The 23,747-nt window shown below is 35.2% G+C and overlaps 1 protein-coding gene and 1 long non-coding RNA gene across 9 annotated transcripts in view; one reads left to right on the forward strand and one right to left on the reverse strand.

The window, feature by feature from the left end:
• LOC100643533 (fasciclin-1) overlaps positions 1 to 13,633 on the reverse strand; it is a 376,846-nt gene extending 363,213 nt beyond the window's left edge. For 5 of the 6 annotated variants that reach the window (XM_048408618.1, XM_048408617.1, XM_048408616.1 and 2 more), the window contains exon 1: positions 13,043 to 13,633. In XM_048408618.1, the coding sequence (XP_048264575.1) occupies positions 13,043 to 13,162 (120 nt within the window). In that variant the 5' untranslated portion in view covers positions 13,163 to 13,633. The remainder of the gene's footprint in view (positions 1 to 13,042) is intronic. The other variant, XM_048408620.1, reaches the window with a different exon arrangement.
• A 1,684-nt stretch (positions 13,634 to 15,317) lies between these two features.
• Positions 15,318 to 19,744, forward strand: LOC110119556. Of its 3 annotated transcripts, none has more exons than XR_007225123.1 (3): positions 15,318 to 15,416; positions 15,497 to 18,381; positions 18,499 to 19,744. It is a non-coding gene; the product is annotated as an uncharacterized LOC110119556 (long non-coding RNA). The 3 variants fall into 3 exon arrangements; XR_007225124.1 differs by having other exon boundaries at positions 15,497 to 16,233; positions 16,317 to 19,744; XR_007225125.1 differs by having other exon boundaries at positions 15,497 to 15,798; positions 15,920 to 19,744.
• Positions 19,745 to 23,747: the final 4,003 nt, after the last annotated feature.

The raw sequence follows: 23,747 nt of genomic DNA on the forward strand, positions 1-23,747 counted from the left end.
AACTGGACTACGATTCTAGAAAAGGATTCGAAAGATTTAGTCTCTGCATAATGCAAATATTATTACTACGGTCAGTCATCCTTGAGAGATGTTGTGAAATCTCGTACGTAGAGGTAGAACCATAACAGAGATACGTAGGTGACGCGACGTATCAAGAATCCGTAAGGCATGCGACGGTCCGTACAAAATTCGACCGACGAGAACGAAACGAGAATACGTACGGTGTACAGACGTCGTTCCCGATGGATTAATCACGACAGTCGAGTCTGAAAACGGTGCTTATGGTATTTCGAGATGTTTCGTACAACACGCACAGTACATTCATAAAAAGTAACTATGTCTACCTACTTATGTAGTTCGAATAGTTTCGTGAACCTATGTAAGTATGTAAGTACCTACTACATCCACAGGCTCGCGTCTGACATTTATATTTGATCGAGCAACAAATTCGTTCGTTTTTCATTTATGTGTACCTACGTTTCAAAGATGTTATGAAAATTGCTCTGAGTTTCTAAAGAAATGGGATAAATACATTACTCCTTAGACAGATTTTATGTAAAAATAATAACCTGCTATTTTAAGAAAATATGAATGTACTTATGACACAACCTAATAGAAAATTCCGCTTTCGATTACAGACAAAGGATAGAAACAGAACGTAATCGCTAATTATTCATGAGAAAGGAAGAAATTGGTTTCGTGTGACGAAGTTACATGAATTCCATTCAGAACTAGTGGCATAGTCTGTGTATGCCGCTCATCCGGTATGCGCTCGGTACACTCCGTTACGTGCCCAGCACCAACCAGGTTATAATACGCGTCGATGTAAATTATATAAGTGAAACGCGCGATACGGCCGGGCTTACCGTCTCCTGGAACACCGTCACAATGCGTTGCCGTGATATAATGGGCATACCGTGCGATTTCTGGAACACCAAAGTTTGTGGCTCGCTTTTTGGCGCTGGAATATTCATGGTCGGTGAATCTGTGCCGACCTTTATCAACGTCCTAGTCTGGTCCGTGAGGGACCTATCGACCAATTCCGGAGTAAACCGTTGCTCAAAAATATCCGAACATTTATTCTGTCCTCTTTAGCTCAAATATTTTATCTACCACTTTTTCATTTTTCAAGACATTTTATCTTTTCCTCGCTGTAATGTTATTTTCCATTATTTTTATTTAACATTGATTCGAACGGTATAATAACAGCGATGAAAGTATGTTTGAGATTGCAACCAATAATTGCCAGAAACTTGCCAGATATTTGAAGTAAACGAATCACGGGGAATTACTTTGGTTACTTAAAAATTAATCCAAGTGAAATATATGTTCGATGGAATATTGATATCGATGCACTGAGCATAATTGAACACCACGATCTACTGAAACGTACCAATACTATTAATGTTGGCATACACAACATAACCAACCTATTACCACGACCTTTGATGCGTCTAAGATCGATACACATTACTAGCTATTGCCAGTATGTATTGCTACACATATTCTACGCATCGTGATTGGACGAGGGAAACATATTCCTGAGATGATGAACTGCAGAACCTGCACAATATTTAAGAATCAACTTGTGGAATGTTATTACTCCCTGTGAAACGTTATTCTCATTGCAATTTCATGGAACGATTTCTACCTTTATCCATCGATCATATTAACAGATTCCTAGGGCAATGATAATTTCTTAAAGTTATCATGTACGATGTAACATGAAATTCCTACGAAAATTAATTTAATTATTTACGAATCTTTGCACTGAAAATTTAGAAAAATTCTTTTCGCGCAATTTAATCTGTTTATATTAACGATGATAACTTTTTTTTCTTAGTCGACCCGATCTGTGTGGAATATAACCTTTATTATTGAAATAAATTAGGAATGAAATCTGGGAATGAAAAAAATTGGATGTTACTATAGTAGAGGAAAAAATGAATATTGCATCATTCAAAAATATTATATGTAACTTTTGTTATCAAACGCTAGAAAATCGTCCTCTTATTCGTGGAATTGAATTTGACAAAAGTGTAATTTCGTTTAAACGTAACAGTTATAATTAATTTGTGAATCTATTCTTATTATTCTTATTACATACGGAATGTTATTTATGCACTGGTAATAGTCATTCGTCTACAAATCTAATTTCTAAAACCATACACGTTTCAAGATCTAGATCATATAGATATAGAAAAAGTAACATAACATAAAATTTTGAGGTATAAATAAAATAAATGTACTTATATACTAGAAAACTCTTTCTAGTCAGCTCCTGTATCGTACAATCCTGCACTATGGCGACTATTCAATAAACTCGAGTCTCAAAAGTATAGTTCTTAACATATACCCTATTACGTACACTTGCGCAACATCAGCATACTGTGGAAATTGCAAAAATCAGAAAGATTACTCAAATCCTTTACAGAAATGGATTTCGTATAATTTTCTATCGGATTTTCTTCTAATATCATAGCATTTTAATCTAATATCATAGCACATATATATAATCTAATAATAATACGTATAATCTAGGAGAAAATTTGTATCTTGTTAAGTTGTGGCATTCATTACTTCTTTTATTACACCTTCTTCAAACCGTTTGACATTATTATATATTTTATATTAAATTGTACATCAGTTTCGAAATTTAGAATAACGAAATGAATCTGTATCAACAACATTGCACAAATAACCTAAGAAACAAGTAATCAATTCGTAGCAAGTGACTTCTACGGCTTACAGTACCTTACTACAGCATTACATTTTACATTAAATCAAGGTGTAAATCCATTACTATAATATTTGAAGACACAAATTTATACTTTCCGACAATTATTGTAGTAAGTTCTCTGTAGTAAGATGGATTACATATGATATAATTCTATTCTAAAATACAAGTTTATTAATATTAAGGCATGGAAATAGCAAATGCTTGTTCTCATTAAACTAATTTTAAGTTAAAATTTCCAAACTTAAATTTGTCTCAGAAACTTTTCACTTATATCACCTAGCGTATTTCTTCACTCATTCTATTAGTCCTTGCTAAATCCACGAACTACAAATACCTTCTTCTAAGAAACAAACGAACCGTATGCGACATAAAAACCTCAAACGTCTAAAGAAAAAAAAAAAAAAGAAAAAAGAAGAAGCAATACAAAATTCAACGAAACACCTGATTGAAATCGCGTCAAAGGACGTGTTTTACAAAGAATAGCAAGAAGGAAATCGACAAAGGCGGCTTCCACTTGTACCCAGCCTGGCCGCGCCACGCTAAGTTCCGGAAAGCGATACTACTCCCGCAACTGGAAATTGTCTGGTCTTCTTCTCTCATTGTTAATTCCCTGTTCGCGCCGTAAAAGCAACGCTTTCGTACACACGGCGACTTTTCTCTCAGCTAAAAGGGAAATCCCCCGAGGCCTTGGGGACACGGAGTGGCGAAAACGAGGGAAGGACGCAGCGGAAGTTGTCACCAGGAAAATTTCTCGATGGAACGAAATAAAGAAACGAATTCGACCTGTATGTACACCATCGTTCGTAAATATCCGAATATTTCGGTCGATTCGTAGTGCCAATACAGGAAAGTCAGTAAAATATATAAACTAATGAAAAACTAATGGATGAAACTAACAGCAACACATCACTAGATTGTGGATTTTTTATTTATGAGAAATTTAATTGTGAAAAAATACGCAGAGTGCACATAATTTTCGAAGATGCATAAAATATCTAAAATATAGTGCTTGTTATAGTATTTAACAAATAAAATAATAGTCTACTTAGGTTTGACTATTTCGCGTATTTGCACAAATGTTGCATTAGCTTATTCGAAAAGTTCGTAAGGAAATTACAAATAAATTTAACATTCCGTTAAATGGCATATACGTTGTATCTTTCCATGGTACTTTTCAGAAAATCGTTTATGCTAAATATTTTCTAGCCTCTACATATATATCTACAGATTTGCCTCGTGCTTAACCGATCGTGATAGTCGAATCTCATTAGAATGCTAATGAGATTTCAAAATGTTTCGCAATGTATTCATAAAACGTTTCTATACAGGTGTTGGAATACTTTCGCGAGTTACTGTACTCGATATGGTGTACAGAAAGGGGTGAATAAAATAGAAAAAATTGAAAGACGAAGGTGGAGAAGAAATGGTAAGAAGAAAGAAAAGGGAGAAAAAGAAGAAAAGGGAGAACAGACTCGGAAAATTCTCCGACGCCTTTTCGCTAACGCGGCACAAGGCACTGATCTTTATGGGTTTCCATATTTTACGAGAAATACAAGCGTAGTTTCTTCGGGTGGCCTGAGGCGCCTACGCGACGTATTGTACCGGTTTCTATGAAACGTCGCTACGCTATCGGCTCGATCCCGAACATACAAGGGATGGATCGTGAAAGAGACGCGTTTATGATACTTCGAACCACTCAATCCGGATGCTCGACGGATCGATAGGATCCACTTCTTTGACTATCCGTTTGTAACGGACGATTCTTACTACGGTATATAAGGCGATATACGGAGTTTGTTTTATACAAACGTGAAAGTCAAACTTCTCGACAGGATGATCGAAGGGAGAAGTTTCCGTTTGTAACAGATAATCGAGACGATGGAGTCTTTGTCACTGAATAATTGGTATACAGATCCTCGAACGTACGTAAAGCACACTTTCGTCAAGAAGTGTTGGTCTCGCATGAAATGCGATAATTAGCCTGGTTTATTAGGTGAAAATGTCGTATTCGTGGAAAATAACAATATATAGAACACAGAGCAGAAATTTGTAGAAATGTTAATAGAATCATGTGAAGGAATACACAGAATAATGTGAATAGGATTATAATCCTCGTAACTGTAAGAGTAGCGAAGATATCCAAACAAATTTGGTAGAATTCTTTCAGAATGCAAATAGTTAATTAAAGACAAATGAATGGAAGATTTCGTTAAAATCTATCAATAAAGATTATAACTTCGAATATGTGTACAACCGTAAAAAAAGAAAAATTCCAGTATGCATCTCATTTAGCAAGCAAAGATAGCGATACTTAATCGAAAAATTGTTTTCTTACTCATTTTATTTCCAACATATTTACCCTATATTACGAAGGAACGAACAACAAATATTTAAATTAAAAAAATTTCAATCATAAAGTGCACACAGTACAAAAGTACAAGTAGAAAAATCCTGTACCATCAATTTACCAACCTGCGTTTATAATCTTTCATACATCTCATTGTCAGTTATATTGTCCGTGATATCTTGCCTCATTCGACACGACGTATCGTGGACAAATGTTTAGCTGCAAAAGGGTTGCAACCTTTTAGCGTGGGAGAGCACAAAGTATTCGTGGCGATGAACACGCGCGAATGCACTGCGTTCGCAATAAGGGAACGGCTGCAAATTCCATTTAAACAGAGGGCAGGAGGGGGTTCAATGTTTGCAAGCTGCGGAGCTTATTGTATCTATCGGTCTACCAACACTGACGACGCAATAGCACACGTACGAGGTATTTGGCGTGAATATAGTCAAAGTGGAAACACGTTTTCTCGTTACGAAGCGACCTCATGAGAAAGACTTCTTTCTCAAACGATATATCGCGGCGTAATGCTTGTATCGTGCGCATAAAAGCACGCCTAGTACACAGCGGGACGTAGCGCATTGTTTCGTCTCAGCACGAACCGCTTGTTAAAGTTAAAAATATCCGGTGGAGGCGCGCAACGAGAAGAGAACCGAAGAGAGGATCGTCCGGAGGAGAGAATGAGAGACCATACCGACTGGCAGTGTTCGTTCACCTCAAGTCATCGTTCGACCACTCTCGATTCGCTCCAGCCGAAGGCCGTTCATGCGAATTCCACTACTTCCCTTGGTAAAATATTTGCCTTAATTTCGAGCGTCGGCGGCGCTCTGGAGAAACGAATCGAACCCAGTTACGGGTCTTGGGTGCACGCAAATGCTGCGCCAAGTCGACGTGCAAACAGATGAAGGAACACCTGATGCGCGGTACGCTTCTCACGGAGATACTACAAATCGAGAACCTTATGAGCTGCTGCGAGTTTATGGTCTGACGCGTTTTCGAGCAAATGGGTGAAGATCTGGCTAATTAAGTTATTCTTGTCTTTCGAGTTTATTAAGTAGTTTTGGAAACTTTTAGTCCTATATCGTAATTCTTATGACACGATCAGGTTGCGGAGTTTTATGTGTTCGAAAGAGATTTAAATGAACGGCAAAAACGTACGTGCTGTGACTGCAAAAAGTATTTTTGCATATTATTTATTATAGGTAGATTGTGGATATTCATATAGATATTTATGGGGATTTTGAAAAACGTACAGGATGCACATAACATGGAAAAATATGCGGAATATTCAAAACATTTAGATATTTAATGGAATTAAGTAGTACACATCTCTATTTATAACCATAAAATGTTTTAAAGTATATCAAAAGAAAATTCATATTGTTTAATGAACAGATTAATATTTTTCTCAATACTGATCAATGAAATTTCAATACCTAATCCGGTAAACGTATCTGTATTTTTTAGAGACACTGAAAATCTAATCTCTAGTTAGAAGCATGCAACGTGTTCCATTAGTAGAAGAGAAAAAAAATAAAATTCCAGGAATCCCATAGATGAACATACGGTCCGCCTCCGGGACGAAACGACTTCTAGCTATGGATAAGTTTCTTACGTTTCACAACTCTGGGACCATCTGTTGCTCAACTTAAAAATGACATCCGGTATCATGATTCCTGCCCCAGCTATTCCCTCATTCTACCAATTGTAATAACACTTCGCCATCGAATTATTTAGATCATTGACTACACGATACCAAAGACAGAAAAAATCTGTTTGTGATAAATATTGAATGCTTAACATTGTTTTTGATATCGCATTGGTCAAGAAGAGCAACAAGAGAAAGAATTACAATAACAGAAAAATGTATATTAAGGAAAATGAACTGCGGTGATTTTGTGTTCTATGTGTCATTACAATAGTTTGGAAAAGGAATACATTGAGAAATATTGGAAATGGAAACGTAATTTTCAGTTTTTTATAACATAAATATACAGTTTCCAATGAACTTTAAAATATTGCTACAGAAGATAATCTGACAACTGTGACTAATTAAGTCATTTAATTGATTGCAGAACAAATTTTGTGAATTGGTTTGTATCTGTTATTTGGAGTCACTTTGCAGTCAAAAATCCTATTATGTTTTATGCTAATTTTGCAGCTTTCGTTTCATTGAGACATGCGTGTCATTGGAAAAAATTTATTGTTTGTGGTTGCTGAAACGATCACATTACAATAATGACACCATATACTGAATGTATCGTTGATGACACGGAACAGATATCAGTATGATTAATATCAAACCAAAAACAAATATTAAATTATCTAACTTCCTGATGTTTCAAAAAACCATTTAAATTCAAAAAACGAATCCAAATGTTTGTTTAACGTTATCAAGGGTTGAAAATTTTGAACCTGGATTTGTTTGAAATATTTCATTGAAATTAAAATTCAATTCAACTCATTCCTCGAATTGTAATATTATCAATGTTGTACTTGCTATAAATAACAATAATAACTGCCTATACGCAAAATGAAATTGCTCATGAAAAAAGAATACCTGTTCACCAAATATTACACACGCATATGAATAAAATAACATTTCATAAAATATTTTGATTGTACATATACTGATCGCGTTTACCCTATAAATAACCGACATGAAGAAAAAAAAAATCGGCAGAAAATTTTCGATACAAGTTACAGGTCCGAAATCTCATATCCGGAATAATTACTTCCCACGTGTTTTTCTTTTTTAATTCCGAAAGATAATATTTATTCACATTTCCTGTTCGTTCCTCCGGCATTTATCATATGCACATACACTCATGACCGACAAGAAGAGGGCTCAACCGCTTCCCAACAGGAAAAACAGGGGAATCATTGGCGCGTAATGGTGTTAATGTTAAACAGAATCTTCAAAGGCCGACAGCAACAGAAATTACTTCGTCATTCTGAATTAATTATTTGAATTAGTTTCACGTTAAACAGGTTTCAAAGAAAACAGCACCTTCTTCATACTTAGATTAGGTTGTCCGAAAAGTGTCTTTCTTTTACAGACACGTCTTTCTACAAACATGAAACCTAATCCGTCACACGTTTTGATCCTTATTTTGATAGAACGAAATGGATCATACGTAATTCGATAAAATAATATAAAACGGAAAATGTTGTGCATCCATTATTTCCTTATAAAACGAAAGAAACTTTTCGGACGACCTAATAAGAATGGAATTTGGCAAAAATGTAATTTTATTGAAACACAACAGTTACAAAGGAAACTCTCATAAGAAAAATGATCTCTGTTTACGTTTGTCTGCATTACAAGACTCGATTCTCGTGATGTTGGTAAAATTTGAAACAACTCGGAAAATGTATATAGAAGTTACAAGATATTTACCACAAACATTTATTTACACTAAAAAGTCAGCATGAATAGCTATCTCAAGTATAATAATACCCAAGCGTTAAAGAGGTAATAAATACTGAACAAAATATTAACTAAACTAAACTAAATATTGAGATTTATTAATATAGTGAATAATGAACTATTCAAACACTACGAGGTATATACTTTCAATAAATATTTTATAACTTTTACACACATTTCCAAATGCGTTTCAAATTTTAATAATACGAGCGAGATAAGTGCGGTAATTGTGTCTCGTTACGGCGCTAATGAAATTTCAAAATGTTTTATTACATGTTAAACACATATGTTTATGTAATATGTTTGTTATATGTTGTAATATGTTGATAAAAAGTTTCTACAAGTATTCAAATACCCTATTACGTATGCATATTTGTGCAACACCGGTATACCTATAGAGAAACGAGGAAGTCATTGGAGCGTAATGGCGTTAATATCAAACAGAATCTTCGAAGGCCAACATGGTCGTTATCATGAACGAACGTGTATTGTACACACAAGCGTAACCAATCTACCTGTTTGCACCTGACTGCCACCGACATGAATGGAACTTAGCGGTACTTAACGTAGGCATTGTACGAAAAAAAGTGAAAGGCAAGGCCACTTGCTGGCAGAAGCTGAGCCTTGGTGATGAAAAGAGAATGAGAGAGTGGAGGGCGGAAACTGAGAACGGCTTTGACATTGGCAATGACCGTTTCAGTTACGCGGTTGACCGTGTAGCACCACGACTTTCCAGGGAAGAAAGGGTGAAATGGAACAGCGCAGCGCCAGGAATTCATGCGTTCCCGATACTCCAAACGAACGAAACAATGGACGAATTAGACGCGTATGACAGCGATGGAGACTATTGTTAATCCGTGTCACATCAAAACCATTGTACATTATATTGACATATGTAATCTGATTTCACATGCTATATTCTCTATTACACGGCACTCTATTTTACAGCTACGAACGCAAATGTAAATATATACAATATATGTGTATGTATCTTGGCTAAATGTGATTTTGTACGGCTTACGATTTCGTATTGCTTTAGACAATGAACCACGAAATTTCTAGTGTAATAGGATAATTTGCAATTTATACGGTAATTTGTAATTTATAGGACAATCTCGTATGAAAAATTGAGAATATATGAAATTGTATAAAATGTAATTTTCAACATATACGAAAGAGTATAATAGCTTTAATAAAAATATTCCTTGTATTTTATCCAAAGCTTGTTTTCTCGCTCATACGAGTTACAGTCTACTGGGCAAATACGGCACATACGTATAAGATTTTTCTGAAAATACGAGAAGTTGAAAGGAAATAGAAATTGATCCCGAGTTAGCTTTCGTTGCAAACGTGATCGAGATAGTCGAATAAAATATTCTTGTGGAAAGTAGTGAATGAAAGGTTAATAAAGGTTTGTACGTGTAAAGAAAGCCATTATCCTTCATGTTTAAAAGACGTAGAATCTATTAATAAGTTGAATGTAATCTGTAAAGGAATATTAGGAAATATATCACCAGAAGTATTGTATATCGTGTTACTATGTTATATACGTGTTATATAAATAATTTATTGGACAGCAATTATACAAACTAATAATATAATATTATTCCTCTAGTTAAAATTCCTATTGATATTTTTAGTAAATTATTAAAAATTGATCCATTTTCTCTTGAAAGTTTCTTCATTGGCTTTAAACTTTAACCGTAATGTTACTTCACAAGTAATCAATCCTTCTATATTTGCTGATATAATTTGAAGCATATCGTGTAATATTACATGGAAAATTTATTATACCTCGGAATCACAGAAAACGATGAAATCTGAACGATTCATTCACATTTATACTTATAATTTAATATTTTTCAGTAATGAAATGTATTTTTACACAAAATCTTTTCCAAAATATCATTCAATCCCCTCAGTTCACGTGTAAAACCTAAATTTATAATTCCAATTTATAATTTTTCTACAAATTTTTATGAAAAAATCGAATAAAGTGTATTTATTGTACTTTACGCGAGTAAACTCGATTTTAGAGCCGCAAATCAATGTCGGAAACCTTCAGATTCGAGCAAACAATCGTCGTGTCGTGGGACAAAATTAAAAGCTGTACGTTCCACGACCGCGAAAAGGTTAAAAGCCGGACCGAATCATATTTCTCGGTGATAAAAAGAATCGTGGAAGTTCGGTGCCGAGCATGGAATGAAATAAAAGCTGTGGAAATCGAGTTCGGGGACCAGCGGCAGCAAGTAGTTTGTTGAATCGATCGAAGTGAAAACTAGCCCCAAGCGAAAACGTCCTGACGATTTTTGTCGCAGCAACAAGTTGGTGGGTGGGATCCATTCGGCCTGCCTTCGAAGCTGGATACGCATTATTGTAATATTCAGCGAGATGAATTCAAAGCCGCCAAAGGAATCTCCGGGGGATTTAATGTAGATCAGTCCATTTAACTAAACGTGAAACGCGATCCGTGGAAGACTGGGCGCCTCCGGTTATAGAACTCACCTTTCTAAACGAGATCGCGTGAAAAATTGACTCGATCGTCAAGTGAATAATATCGAACGATTCGTGAAATAAAATTTCTAGAAAACTTCCACGGTTTTTGAAGATATTTTAAACGAAAAGCGAGAAGAATATGATGCATTGTTTTTTGTCAAATTTATTAATAAATTTGATTGGAAATGGGGACAACTTTGTGTGTATAGTGTGATTTTCAATTTATGTGACTTTTTAATACAATTTAACAACAGTACAAGGGTATTATCAAACTTCCACAGTCGACTGAAGATTGAATATTTTAATGAAATTCGGAGAGTTTTTGCAGAAAAGCAAGAAAAATATTATGCAGTAATAGAAGGTGGTACGTATGATGATTTTTTAATATAATTTAGAAATAATATATGAAAGTTTGCCTGTATCTCGCAAAATCTACATTATTCGCGGAAAATTGAATATTTTAGTAAAATATTCGCTTTTGATGAAGATTTGCAGAAAAAATTTATCCACTTATGCAGTAATTGTTTTACATAGTCGTTACATTTCCCCTAAATTCACAGAAATTTTTCAGATTCTTTATATAGTTCGAAGAACGTCATATTCCATTAATTTCCAATCCTTAAAATAATGTTCCTACTATTTGCATTGAAAATAATAAAACATATGGATGTAACATAGAGCCATCTTGTTTTTATATCTGCATACTGTATACGAATTTATGTTGTGAATCTACACAAAACATGAAGAATAATGAAATAAAGATAATAAAAATGTTAAACAAATATATGAATTAATACAGAAGTATCTAATGCAAAAAATTAGGCAATTTAACAAATTTATTTAATATCTAAAAAAATATTCGGAAACACGAAAACCTTTCTACGGAAATATTCATCTAATAAAGTGCACGAACAATTGCTCCACTAAAAATTAGAATAATCTCGCGGAATTAATCTTTCGCTACTTTAAACGAGAAAAGATTGACAATTTATTCACACAAAAAACTTTTGTAATAGCAAATTTTCTCTTTTATCGGCTAATTACACTTCCCTTGTGTAATCCAAGGTGTGGGAACATTGCAAGAAAAAAAGAATCGAGTCGATGGACGCAAAGAAAAGAGTCGAGTGACTCTCGATTTTATGTCAGCCAGCCTCTTTTATTGCGTCATTAATTAACAGAATGATGTGAGATGGTGCGTAAACCTCGCCATAAAGGTTAGCTCACGGAGAAGGTCCTAAAATTAAATGATTCACTCGTGTCGACAAAAAACCTATTAGAGTTTCTATTGGTAATTTGACGGTGACATAAAAATAAATTCCGAACGTGATAATATCACTTAACACCAAATCCATGTAAATAGTGTCTCATACGATTTTGTTATGAAATGTAACTCAATTTTACATAATACTAAGCAGATAAATTAATCCAATTAATATTATATTAATCCAATAAATTAATATAGCTTTTATGAAAATTCTTCGCTAATTCAAATATATTTCGAATTCAAAATTAAATTGTTTCACCATCCGAAGTTTTTCGTCCTCCATTATACATTTTGTTAAAACTACTTCACGGAAGAAAACACGATATCCTGAAAGATTGAGTCGTAACCTCTGTTAACAAGGTTAACTATGCAAATTAAAAGTAACCTTCATGGGCCGATTGAATGCGTCAGAAACGTGCAACATATTTTATTTCGTCGTATTTAATTTCATTCGGGATTCTCACGAATACAGAATATACAGTGTTATCTTGTTACAGCAGACAATATTTGACATTACGCAAGGTCGCGAGTCTTTCAATCGTTGCGAACTAATGAACAAAAAGTACTCGTCTGTGGTATATTTATTTACTTCATTTACGCGTGAAGCGGCTCTATGTGTTGAAGTAAATATATGTTTCACCAAGGTACGAAGGTCGAAGGACACGTAACACGTTCGGATAGAGAAACAACGCGCAACGAAAAACATTTAATTCCAAACGAATGCGTAGTACGCGTAAGAGAGACGGACAAAACGTAAAAAATTCTTACCTGGGATAAGTCAGAGTCGTCGCGAATCTTGGCATCCATGGTTACAGTGGCGATGATTCCGGTCGCAGAGACGATCAGGATAATCACCGCGGTGAACAGATAGTTGCCAGTTGACGACATAGTTCCCCGTGAAATGTTCACTGAACCGAACAAAGAATGTCACACCCGAAATTCACCAATCCACTATACGAGACGGTAATTTCGTACTGACGACACAGTGAGAATAAACGAATGCAAGAACGATTGAAAAGGATCACGGGTCGATATACGCGCTCCTCCGGCACAACGTCGTCGATAGGTCGAGAGCGCGATCGAGACTGTTTTGAAAGTCAGCGACCCAACGGTCGCACGGCACGCGCACTGTCCGATGCACGCGCGTTATTTGAAATAAAGAAGATGCTTACGTGCTCCGTCGACCACGAAACGACAGGCTCGTGGAAACCGAACGACGAGATCGCTCGGTGTCACGAGAAATCAAGGATCAATGCACAAGACGAGTCACGAGAGAAGCGAACGTACCGACTGACTCTCTACACTCTTTTCGTAGGACGTGTCAACGATACGGAGGATGGCGCGGAACTGCGCCCTCTCCATGCCTGGACCCCCGTAACCCCCACCACACCACCGAAACGAGTCTTCGGTATACCGTACTGTCGTCTCCCCTCCGTCGCGGCCGACTTTCCCCCTCCCTAACGCCATTCGCGTTGCCCGTACAGTTCGTCGCGACACACATTAAAACACACCCGCATCGCAATCCGAACTCGTGAGTAGGCAACGGTCATTCAATTCTCTCTTTCGCAAGTAGTTTCTGGCCACGATTTATTCCAAGTCATATTTTCCGTATAAATATTGGAAATAATATGGATTCGACGTTTGATAAATAACGTGTTCCGATGAGATTGATTGAAACGAACGAGCGAACAGCGGGACAAAGTGATTTATTCGAAAGAACGATTCGATGCTCAGATATTGAATGTATGTTTCCGCGGAATGAGATTCGAACGGTCAATGAGCAATTACAAGGGTTTATAAAAATTTCGTTTCTATTGTAAGTTTTATTGAGACTTTGTGAAAGACATTTTCTTTCTGTACGTTCGCTACAATTTTGTGAATTTGACTAGATAATTGTATCAGGTAAATTGTAAAATGTAGTTTTCTTATTATGGAAGTGATACTTTTTTTTTAAATAAAAACTTGTCCCGAGTTATAGTTGTTTTAGTTGTTATATGTATATATGTTATATATCTCTTGTTATAGTTGTAGAAATTAAGCTGGAATTTGTCGAGCCAGTACGTATTACTATTTCGTACTAAATTGTAATGAATGTTCGTAATTATATTTGTAATGAATGCTGCAAAATTCCGATGACTTAATTGTTACTATTAATTGACAAAAAATAATGAAACATGTAAAATAAAATACATTCATGAGAATATAAGTTATAAATTTTTGAGGATATTGACGAGATATTATTTTTTATTTTATTCGCAACATTTTCCTGATATTGTAAATATACTCATTAAATTATATATCTTTCTCAGAATTTATTAAACAATGTTACTCTTTCATAACAAGTAGATAATATTAAAACGTATTTAATAATTGTACCTGAAACATCGTTGTACTAACAGTACGATGATAATAGAAAATTGTAAGATTAAAAAGAAATGTAAGAATTCAATTTAACTTGGAAATTGCAACTGTATGCTCAATGCAAATTTCATTTCAACATTGCGATTTTATTAACATTTTTCTGCTTTTATTAAAATTCCATAGTTGTTCTACCGTAATATACTCATCCATGCCATACTGAATTCCTGTTAATAAAAGAGCTTCGAGACACTCACAATTTTTCTGTGGTTATAATGACCTATGATAATTCATATTTTTGTTCATTGACTTTATCTCAATTTATAGAATATAATTCAAATGAAATTATGGAACTATCAATCCATTGGGGGCAAAGCAAATTTATTGAAGAGCGAAAATAAAGTAACATACACATAATTTTCACATTTTTTATAAAAATTCATTACAGGAATCATACAAAAAAGAATGTTTCATTATTTTAAAAAACGGCAATCTGGTATCGTGATTTCTCATCGTTCTGAATTACTATACGAAAGACCATTACAAAGATTAGATATAAGAAGATGTTATCATAGCGTTATACATCAACTTCTTCAAACTATATAAACTAGATGAAAAAGATAATAATGAGAAAGATTATTAAGTAAATCCTTGGAACCCCCTTTCCATAACCACAGATAAAAGATAAAATTTAATAACGTAAACTAACTAGAAAAATTGTTGATGAAATATTGCAACGTTGGTCCTTAATCTGTTAATCTTACAAGATCAGTTTATATTTGTTGTAAGTATAATTGGAAACGATATTAGTACGAATTTTGGTATCAATTATTACAATTTATATTCCACACGTAAAATGTTAAGGATGTTGGAAAGAACAGAGATCTTCTGGAAGTCAGCGGTATGCAGAACGACGATCGTCGCGACGCGCACGTGACGTCATTCACCCTCTCCTTGACCAACCACTACGAACGACGAAATCCCCAACTGCGTCTCCACAAAGAGTGACGTCACGTCTACAGGCTTTTCTCGTTCTCTACGAGACTACGAGAGCTCTTTCAAGAAGCCGCGCGCGTCGCTTCTGCCTTCCTCCTTCTGCTTGGTCGGCGAATCTATGCCACTTGAAGCTGTTAACCAAAAAGCACAAAGTCATGCTACATGAAAAGGTCTGCACTCTTAACGCTGTTATTCCATCCTGCGTTTTTACCAGGGGTTTATATCAGCTTGGAAATCTGTTTCTCGTCGGCCAAGAACAATAATATCATTCACAATGGCCGATTTACCTAGGTCCTCTGCCAACAGACACGTCCGTCTGATACGTACAACGAGAAACCATGAATTATCGGGCAAAGAACATCGAGACGATTAACCACACGTAGTTCGTGGATGTACGGTTAAATACCCTTACTGATTGCCATTAATTAATTCCGGCTTTACAGCCTCCGACCTTCTTCCGTCTTAGCACGCCCTTAATACGTGCACTCATAGTCGTGACTTCCGTCATTAATAATCTGGCGAACAAGCGGAACCGTAGCAGTCTCGAAAATTGCTCTTTAATATAAAATGCTTGCGGAAAGTCAGCCAAAGAGTAACCCAAGGGAGTAAGTAATTTCCTGGTCAAATTTAAAACACTGCCGTGCGTGGGTCATGCGAGTGGCAAAATTCTCGTTATCGATTGTATCAGGTTTGGAGGATAGGGCTCGAAGCCGGTATAATTGTAAATTCGATGGCAAGTTCACCGACCATTTCCTAGCAGCCTTGGTGGACTTAGGACGATTCTCGAAACCTCCCAGGGCAATGAGGATTAAGGAAAGATCCCGATCGCGAATATAAACGCAATGGGCTTGTGGAACTTCCCTATCGTTCGCCTGTTCCACCGAGAGTCCTGCTAAGTTTGTCCCAATCCCTTAGGTAATTAGTAGTCTAGATACGCCTGTTTGACCTCACCGACGAACCAATTTCGGCTTACTTAAGCAAGTACTCTCACGAGCTTTCATAGCGATCTACCATGGTACGAAAATCTCGGCCCTTCATATACCTATTCGACGATAACAGATTCAAAAATTCTATTAACCAGATATATATCGAACGAGAGAAGATCATAAATCGCTAGAATAATGCTTAGTGTGCCCCATCTACGGGACAACAATCTTGATGTTTCGTATATTAGACGATAACAGATTAGAAAATTCTATTAAATGTGTATCGAAGCATCATAATCTCCTAGACTAATGTTTGGCATTCTATGAATTTGATGTTCCGTACCAACGATTTCTATGAGCCAGTTTGATATCTCACCACAGACATTCTAAAACAAAAATAGATAATCCGCGGACGTGATCGAACGGGAACCATCGATCATGCGATATTCCACACTCGATTGAACAGCGTAGCAACACTGTGTAGCCTTCCTCGAACACGATAGTCTATATTGGCCATAAAGCATTCGCGTGTGACGTTAATTTAAGTTAATACTTTGAATTCCGTTGGGATTTTTGGACGGAGCCGCGGATTCAACGGATGCAAAAATGATCGACACGTTTTATCCCAATGAATCTCCTGATGTGACACATTAAAATGTTGTAAAAACGGGAAAAGGCACGCCGTGTGGCGTCGCGTTGAAATTATCGAACGATTTCGCGAGAATTACGGTAGAAACTTTATATCGCGTGAGAATAATCGGACCACGTGGACGGTTTAATGAAACGTTCTATCGAGCCCTGTAACTTTAACTTGCTCTTAACTCGCCAGTTGGAGATTAGTCTTTTCGTCGCCTTGTGAAATCTAATTTTTTTTTTATAGAACTTTCATTTTAACGTGCATTCAGCGTTATCTCCGAGTGGCAAAGGGTAATCTGTACAGCTAAACATGATTTTATCGTCTTTGGCATAAATTAAATTTTTCATTCGTTTTCTCTTTTTTTTTACAAGCTGAATATAGCATGTATATTCATCTTTAAATATATATTAAAAATTCATTGTCTACACGTCAATATTATTTATCCTATCATTATTTTTTCAGATAAATAAAAAATAACGAATTAAATATTCTTGGAAATGGATAGATAATTCATGGACTATTTATCTCTTTTCTTTAAAAGCTTTATTCAAATATCGTTCGGAATAATTTTTAAATGTACATATGTAGATAATTTAATATTTATAAGCCAATACAAGCTATTAATATTAATCTTCTTTCAGAACTTCCCTTTTTAAAAATTCTGTTTTAAAAGGATCAATATTTCGTAATAAGTTTAATATAATCAAGTTACCTTCTACGTGGAATCATACAGAACTTTGAAAATGCGAATGCGTAAAGCCATTAAAAAGAGGATTGAAACTTGTTTAAAATGAAAGGCGCAGATACCATATTTCCAGCAAATTAAATCACAGGCAACTTTCAATACGAGATATGAACAAAGGATATCGTTTTATAGATAACGATTCTTATATCTTTATCATAACAATATTGAAACCTCTGAATTTCTCACGAGAAGAATTTATTCATTTTTTCTTTTTTTTTTTTTTCACATAGGAAATCAGAAATTTCCAACTCGCAGTTTAACTGAACCTTATGCAGTAATTTCTGTGAGAAGAAATCTACCAAAAACGTTCATAAGGAATTGAAACATCCCGGGGCACATTATTTGAGGAAGCTGTCGCCATTGTAGCTAAAGTAGAAGGAGAGACGAGAAACAGTTCACCAGTTTCGTATGTGACAAGGAATCTAGGGAATGCAAGGACATGCTGGTACGTTTCTCAACGGGAACAGTATTCCCTCGATTTTCAGACTGAACGTACTTTGAGAAGAAAAGGTAAGATATGCCTTGACACACTTTAACGTAACCATTTCTGTGGCGAGAACAGACCGTACCGGAAGCCCCCTTAGGGAACTCCCTTGCAAGATGCAGGGAGTCCAAGTTTGCCAACGTTACTTGCTACTTCCGGTAAGGAAGAACGCGCCTGGACTATGGAACTGCGAGCTTGAAGGCAAACCGTCGGGCGGGGCTACATTGAGAAACGTATTTGTAAACATACATCCTACCCATGAGGCTCGAGCAGCCCGTGTCGCAGTAAATCCCGGTACATTAATATTAATGCGTCTTCGGCATGTACAACACACTCGTGCCTTCTACTCAGCTGGTTCTCCACATCGCAGAAAGCATGAGAGTTCAACAGAGTTTACAGCACCAACCGTGTACGGAACCTGAACCTCTTCACAATATCTGCGTTCCGTCTGTCTCGCTTTCATCTCGCAGTCTCGGGTGTTCCTTACGCTTCTCACTCCGAGAAAATCAGCTTAGTTTTTTACTCATGTTTGTCACGCAGGTTCTTCGCGGTTTCATTCAGAAGTGTTTTGGAATTTTTGTGTCTTTGAAGCGAGTAATAGAAGAAAGGGGGAAATGATATGCACGTGTAATTAATTCTTTAGATTCGTGGTAGTTTTGAAGTCTTTGATGAATCTTTTAGTCCCTTTTGTTTGTAACATAGATGAAACGTGCTCTATTTCGCTATATTTTATTTCTGTACTTTAGATTAGGATCCATTTCAACCTGTTGAAATTACACATTTGAAAAAAATTTCAAAAGAATATTTGCAGCATTCATGTTTTATGAATATACTTCATCTTTTCAGTAGTTTTAAAGAATATCAAAATCTTGCTTCGGAGAGACAAACTTAGCTTTTTAAAAATTTAACTGGTTAGAAATATGTCTGAAAATATACGATCAACGCAGAAATGTGTAATAGAAATACATACGAAAAGAAACGATCAACATTGGTCATTAATGACAAATGTTCCCTTTCTGCCATTATGTTGGCACATTACAAGAGAGTTTGATGAAAAGACCGGGGCCTTTGTTGAATCAAGGAAGAGTGAAAGGTGACGTGCGATAATAGAATCCTGTGGAATAGTAAAAATACCGCATTTGCGTCAGTTAGGAAAGTAGAACAATTATACAGGTTGGATGACCGAGTGAAAAGAAATTGTAGTAGCAGAATTATTGGAAATAAAAGAATCTTTATTTGAATTTATCAACATTTCTTATAAAATTCCCAATTTTCAATACTCAAATATTTCATCTCAATCTTCCTGGAAATAAATTTAAATGCTTTGTACAAATGTGATATTTCATTAAATTACTTCTTTCTATTTCCCAAGATTTTCCGAGCATTAAGAAACATTTTCATGCGCGAACATTCATTTATCCCTTTTTATCAACAACAAGCAATTTTCCAACATAGGATGCTCACATTTTTCGACACATAAAATTCCAATATTTCTCAATGTTTCTTCGTACTTTTCTCGATGGAACATGGACCATCGTGATGCCATTCCACGACACGTTTCCCCTTGACTCGGGAAAATAATGATCACGCCCAATGGCGTGTGAACCAGCACCACATCTCAACATCTTACGTCTAGTATTCCTGTCTTGGAAACTCCATTTTGGAACAATCCTTTCAGTATACATCGTCACGATAATCTCGTTTTATCAAGTCAAATATTATTCCAAATTTATATAGACATAAGTTTACCAATACTTGTACCAATGTGTACTTTCCTCTAAGGTCTTGAGCTGTTAGCCTTCTTTTATACTGAGATACACCTATAAGATACGAGTCCACAGATCTTTTACAAAATCATATTAGTGAATATATAATTTTACAAATTATAAGATATGAACTTCTTTTCTGTAATTTTATAATCTTATTCCAAATAGGGAAATTAGCTGATTTGTCAAATTTATTATAGATTGCTTGAAAAAAAAAAAAAGAAAAATAGAAAGAAAATGATTAATCGAACAGAATGTTATATTCGTGTAAGATCGCGATCCGATTCCAAATTGATGCGACTATTATTGTAATATTGACATTAGTTTACGATTTCAAATGGAATAATTCCTAAAACGTTTCGATAATTTCCCAATGGTTTTTCCAAATCTAGCTCATCTTTCCATAAGTATCCTAATACCTATCTCTCGCGTGAATGAAAAAATTTGATTACTACATTACGTTTGTGGCCTGCATCTGACAAAAATCTTCATACAAATCCATCGTGTTACTGTATCTCTTAAAAATCACAATATGTACATTCCTGTAGATAATACATATATCATCGATATCAAATTGTCTATCATACGCATAGATACCTACACGTCCACATATGTCCATTTATGAAGATGCTCTTACATTCAACTAATCCATCTTCGGAGACATTAAAACAGATAAATCAACAGCGTAGAGTGCCTATCATATAGGTGCTGGAACACTCAATGTAGCGCAATAATCGACCATGTTAAAAGTCCAGCGCGTTGCTAGGTGTCGTGAAGAGATTCCCATGATACACACAGCCGATCAATATCGTATCAAGATCCAGCATTCACCGTGTTGTACCGTGTACCAGTGCGAAAGAGGTAGATACATCGTTCTAACACGTACGCTTCTACGTAGGTAGCACGTTATTAAGAGGTCTAACCATATCCAGTTCACAGAGCGTGATTACATGTGCGAGCCACATTCGCTGGTAGGTGTATGTATGGGCATATGTGGGTAACGACACGATGTTCGACGTTAGGACTGAGGTTCCTTCAGGATGGCTCGTTATGCCAGGCAAACTGCCACGTAGAAACAGAATTTCAGTATCAGGGAGGGACGGCGAGACTGTAGCAACAAGATGTTATCACAATTATTGCTAGCAGAACTACCATCCGCAGGCCGAATGCCGTAAGCCACGTAAGGAATGTTTGGATTAGTTTAGACTCTCTGGTTAAGCCTCCCGTTTTCTGAACTGCCACTCCGTTCCTTGTCCTGGTGTTAAGAACGTCTCGACATCCTGGTACACGATATATTGCCATGTCGAGAATTAATATATTGGACGTAACGTCTCATCAAATTAACGTTTGGTGGGTTCTACGATGGCTCGAGACCGCGTTTAACGCGCATTCATCGTGCACGTAAAGATTGCCTGTCGTAAAGCGCACTGCCAAGCGAATATTCGTGCGCACCGTTGACAGCAAGACGTATCGTATACACGAGGCGTTTCATAAGCCCCTGTGACTATTAGACATTGAGAAATTTCTGAAGGTACAAAGCGAGGGGTATACCCATTACATGCTCATCAAAATGACGTTGTATCAACGATGATGGCGAAATAATGTTTCTTCGACGACGATCGATGCAACGGAAAGTTACCTCGCGCAAGTTTGATACTTGTACTTCTTCATAAAAGGTGAATCGTCTTTGGCATTAGTCTAGAAGTAAATGTAAATTTCAGGGATAGATAAAATTGAAGCGAATTTAGAGTTAAATTGGAACAATTTTTATTAGTTTGCGCATTCTTTTCATGTGTTATGTAAAAGTGTTATAGTCATAGTTATTAGTATCATAGACGACTTACAATAAGATTAAATCTTACTTTGTACCTTGTATTTTGCATAATAAAGACCATTAATGGTATTTGTTGGATTTATTATATAATAGAATAAAAATTATAATTGAATTTTTTAATATAGTTAAGTAAGCTAAAAGTCAAATCTATTTCGAATCGTTATAGTCTTACGGTACCAGTTAAATTTGTACCAGCGATATTGAATCTCCTGAAAAACTTTGTATTTCCTTATGCGATTGTGAAATTACTTGACATTAAGTTAATTTGAAAATAACATTCTAATTTTCTTCATCAGTACAAGAATGTGTATAACAATGATGAATTTTATACTGAGCAATTTAAAATGCCTCCTTCACTTCTAAGAAATTTTAATTTCAAGAGTAACTTATTATGACTTGTTATGATAAGAGAGAACTCGAAATATTATCGCAATAATTGTACGCAAGTAAATTTAAAGCTGTTGAGCATGCTATTACTTCACATTAAATAACCGCGATTATAATGTCATTTATAACTAGGACATCCAAGCGAGATTCTGTCAGGAAATACAATCTTCGATTGTTTAACGTGCTGAAATGTATAATCAGTTTAAAAAAACTTGTTATCTCGTGAGATTAATTAATTTTATGCAATATATTATAATTAAATACTAATAACGTGAAAAAGTTCCATTAAGTTAATATACATCACTGTTATCGCAAGAGAATCTTTTATTTAATTATTTCTTATTAGAGCTCAGAAATTTTTTGTCATTATATTAAATATTCACTTTTAATATTTGAAATGATTTATTAAGCACACATTATATCTTGCAAATGTAGAATAATTGAGAGTTAAAGCAATATTTTGATATTTACTTTAGTATAAATTTTTAACCAGGATAATAAAGATATATGCTGGAGTATAAAATAGATATGGATGTAACGAACATGCTTTGATAGTAATTCAATTAATATAATATAAAATCAACGTAGGATACTTTGGAAAACGGGAACAAACCATGAAATACGAAAAGATAGTGGAAGAGGATATTCAATAGCTCGTCGAGGATTATCTAACTGAAATATAAATCTCCTCTGGAGCAACAAAATAGCTCCTTTTTAAATAGAATGAAATATTTTATTGGATAAATCGATCCTCGTTATTATTCTCTGCGCGAAGATATGAAATAAAGTTATCGAAAGGCCGATAACGAGAATCATTTGTGGACAATTTTTCAATTATTTTTAATAATTCGCCTGTCTTTTTTTTACGTAATATCTCACATAAAAGAATGTATGCATACGAAATACAACTTTAACGTTTTCAATACTTCTTTCAGACAATTTATTGAATTCTGCTTATCAAGTATAAAGTTATTCATTAAAAATATTTGTATTATTATCAATTATAGTAGTATAGATTATATACATAATTTTGTGATGTTTGAAAGAATTGAAGTATTTACAGCATTAAAGAGAAAAGATTAAGAGAAGATTAAGCATTAAGAGAAAAACTGAAGAGAATCTTTTGAATCGTGGACATTTTTTCGTTATCTCTGATTTCTACAGTGAGTTCGTATAAGTTATCTATTACTATAATAAATATTTTATACCGGGCATTTCTTGCCTTATATTTATTATTATTTACATTTAAATAACTTGTATATATAATTTTACTGCTTGGTTGTTAATGTAATTAAGGTACTCTTACAGATTAACAGGCGTTGTTAGAACACGGAAGGATA

The sequence above is a fragment of the Bombus terrestris genome, chromosome 9 (assembly GCF_910591885.1).
Source record: "Bombus terrestris chromosome 9, iyBomTerr1.2, whole genome shotgun sequence".
Lineage (NCBI taxonomy): Eukaryota > Metazoa > Arthropoda > Insecta > Hymenoptera > Apidae > Bombus > Bombus terrestris.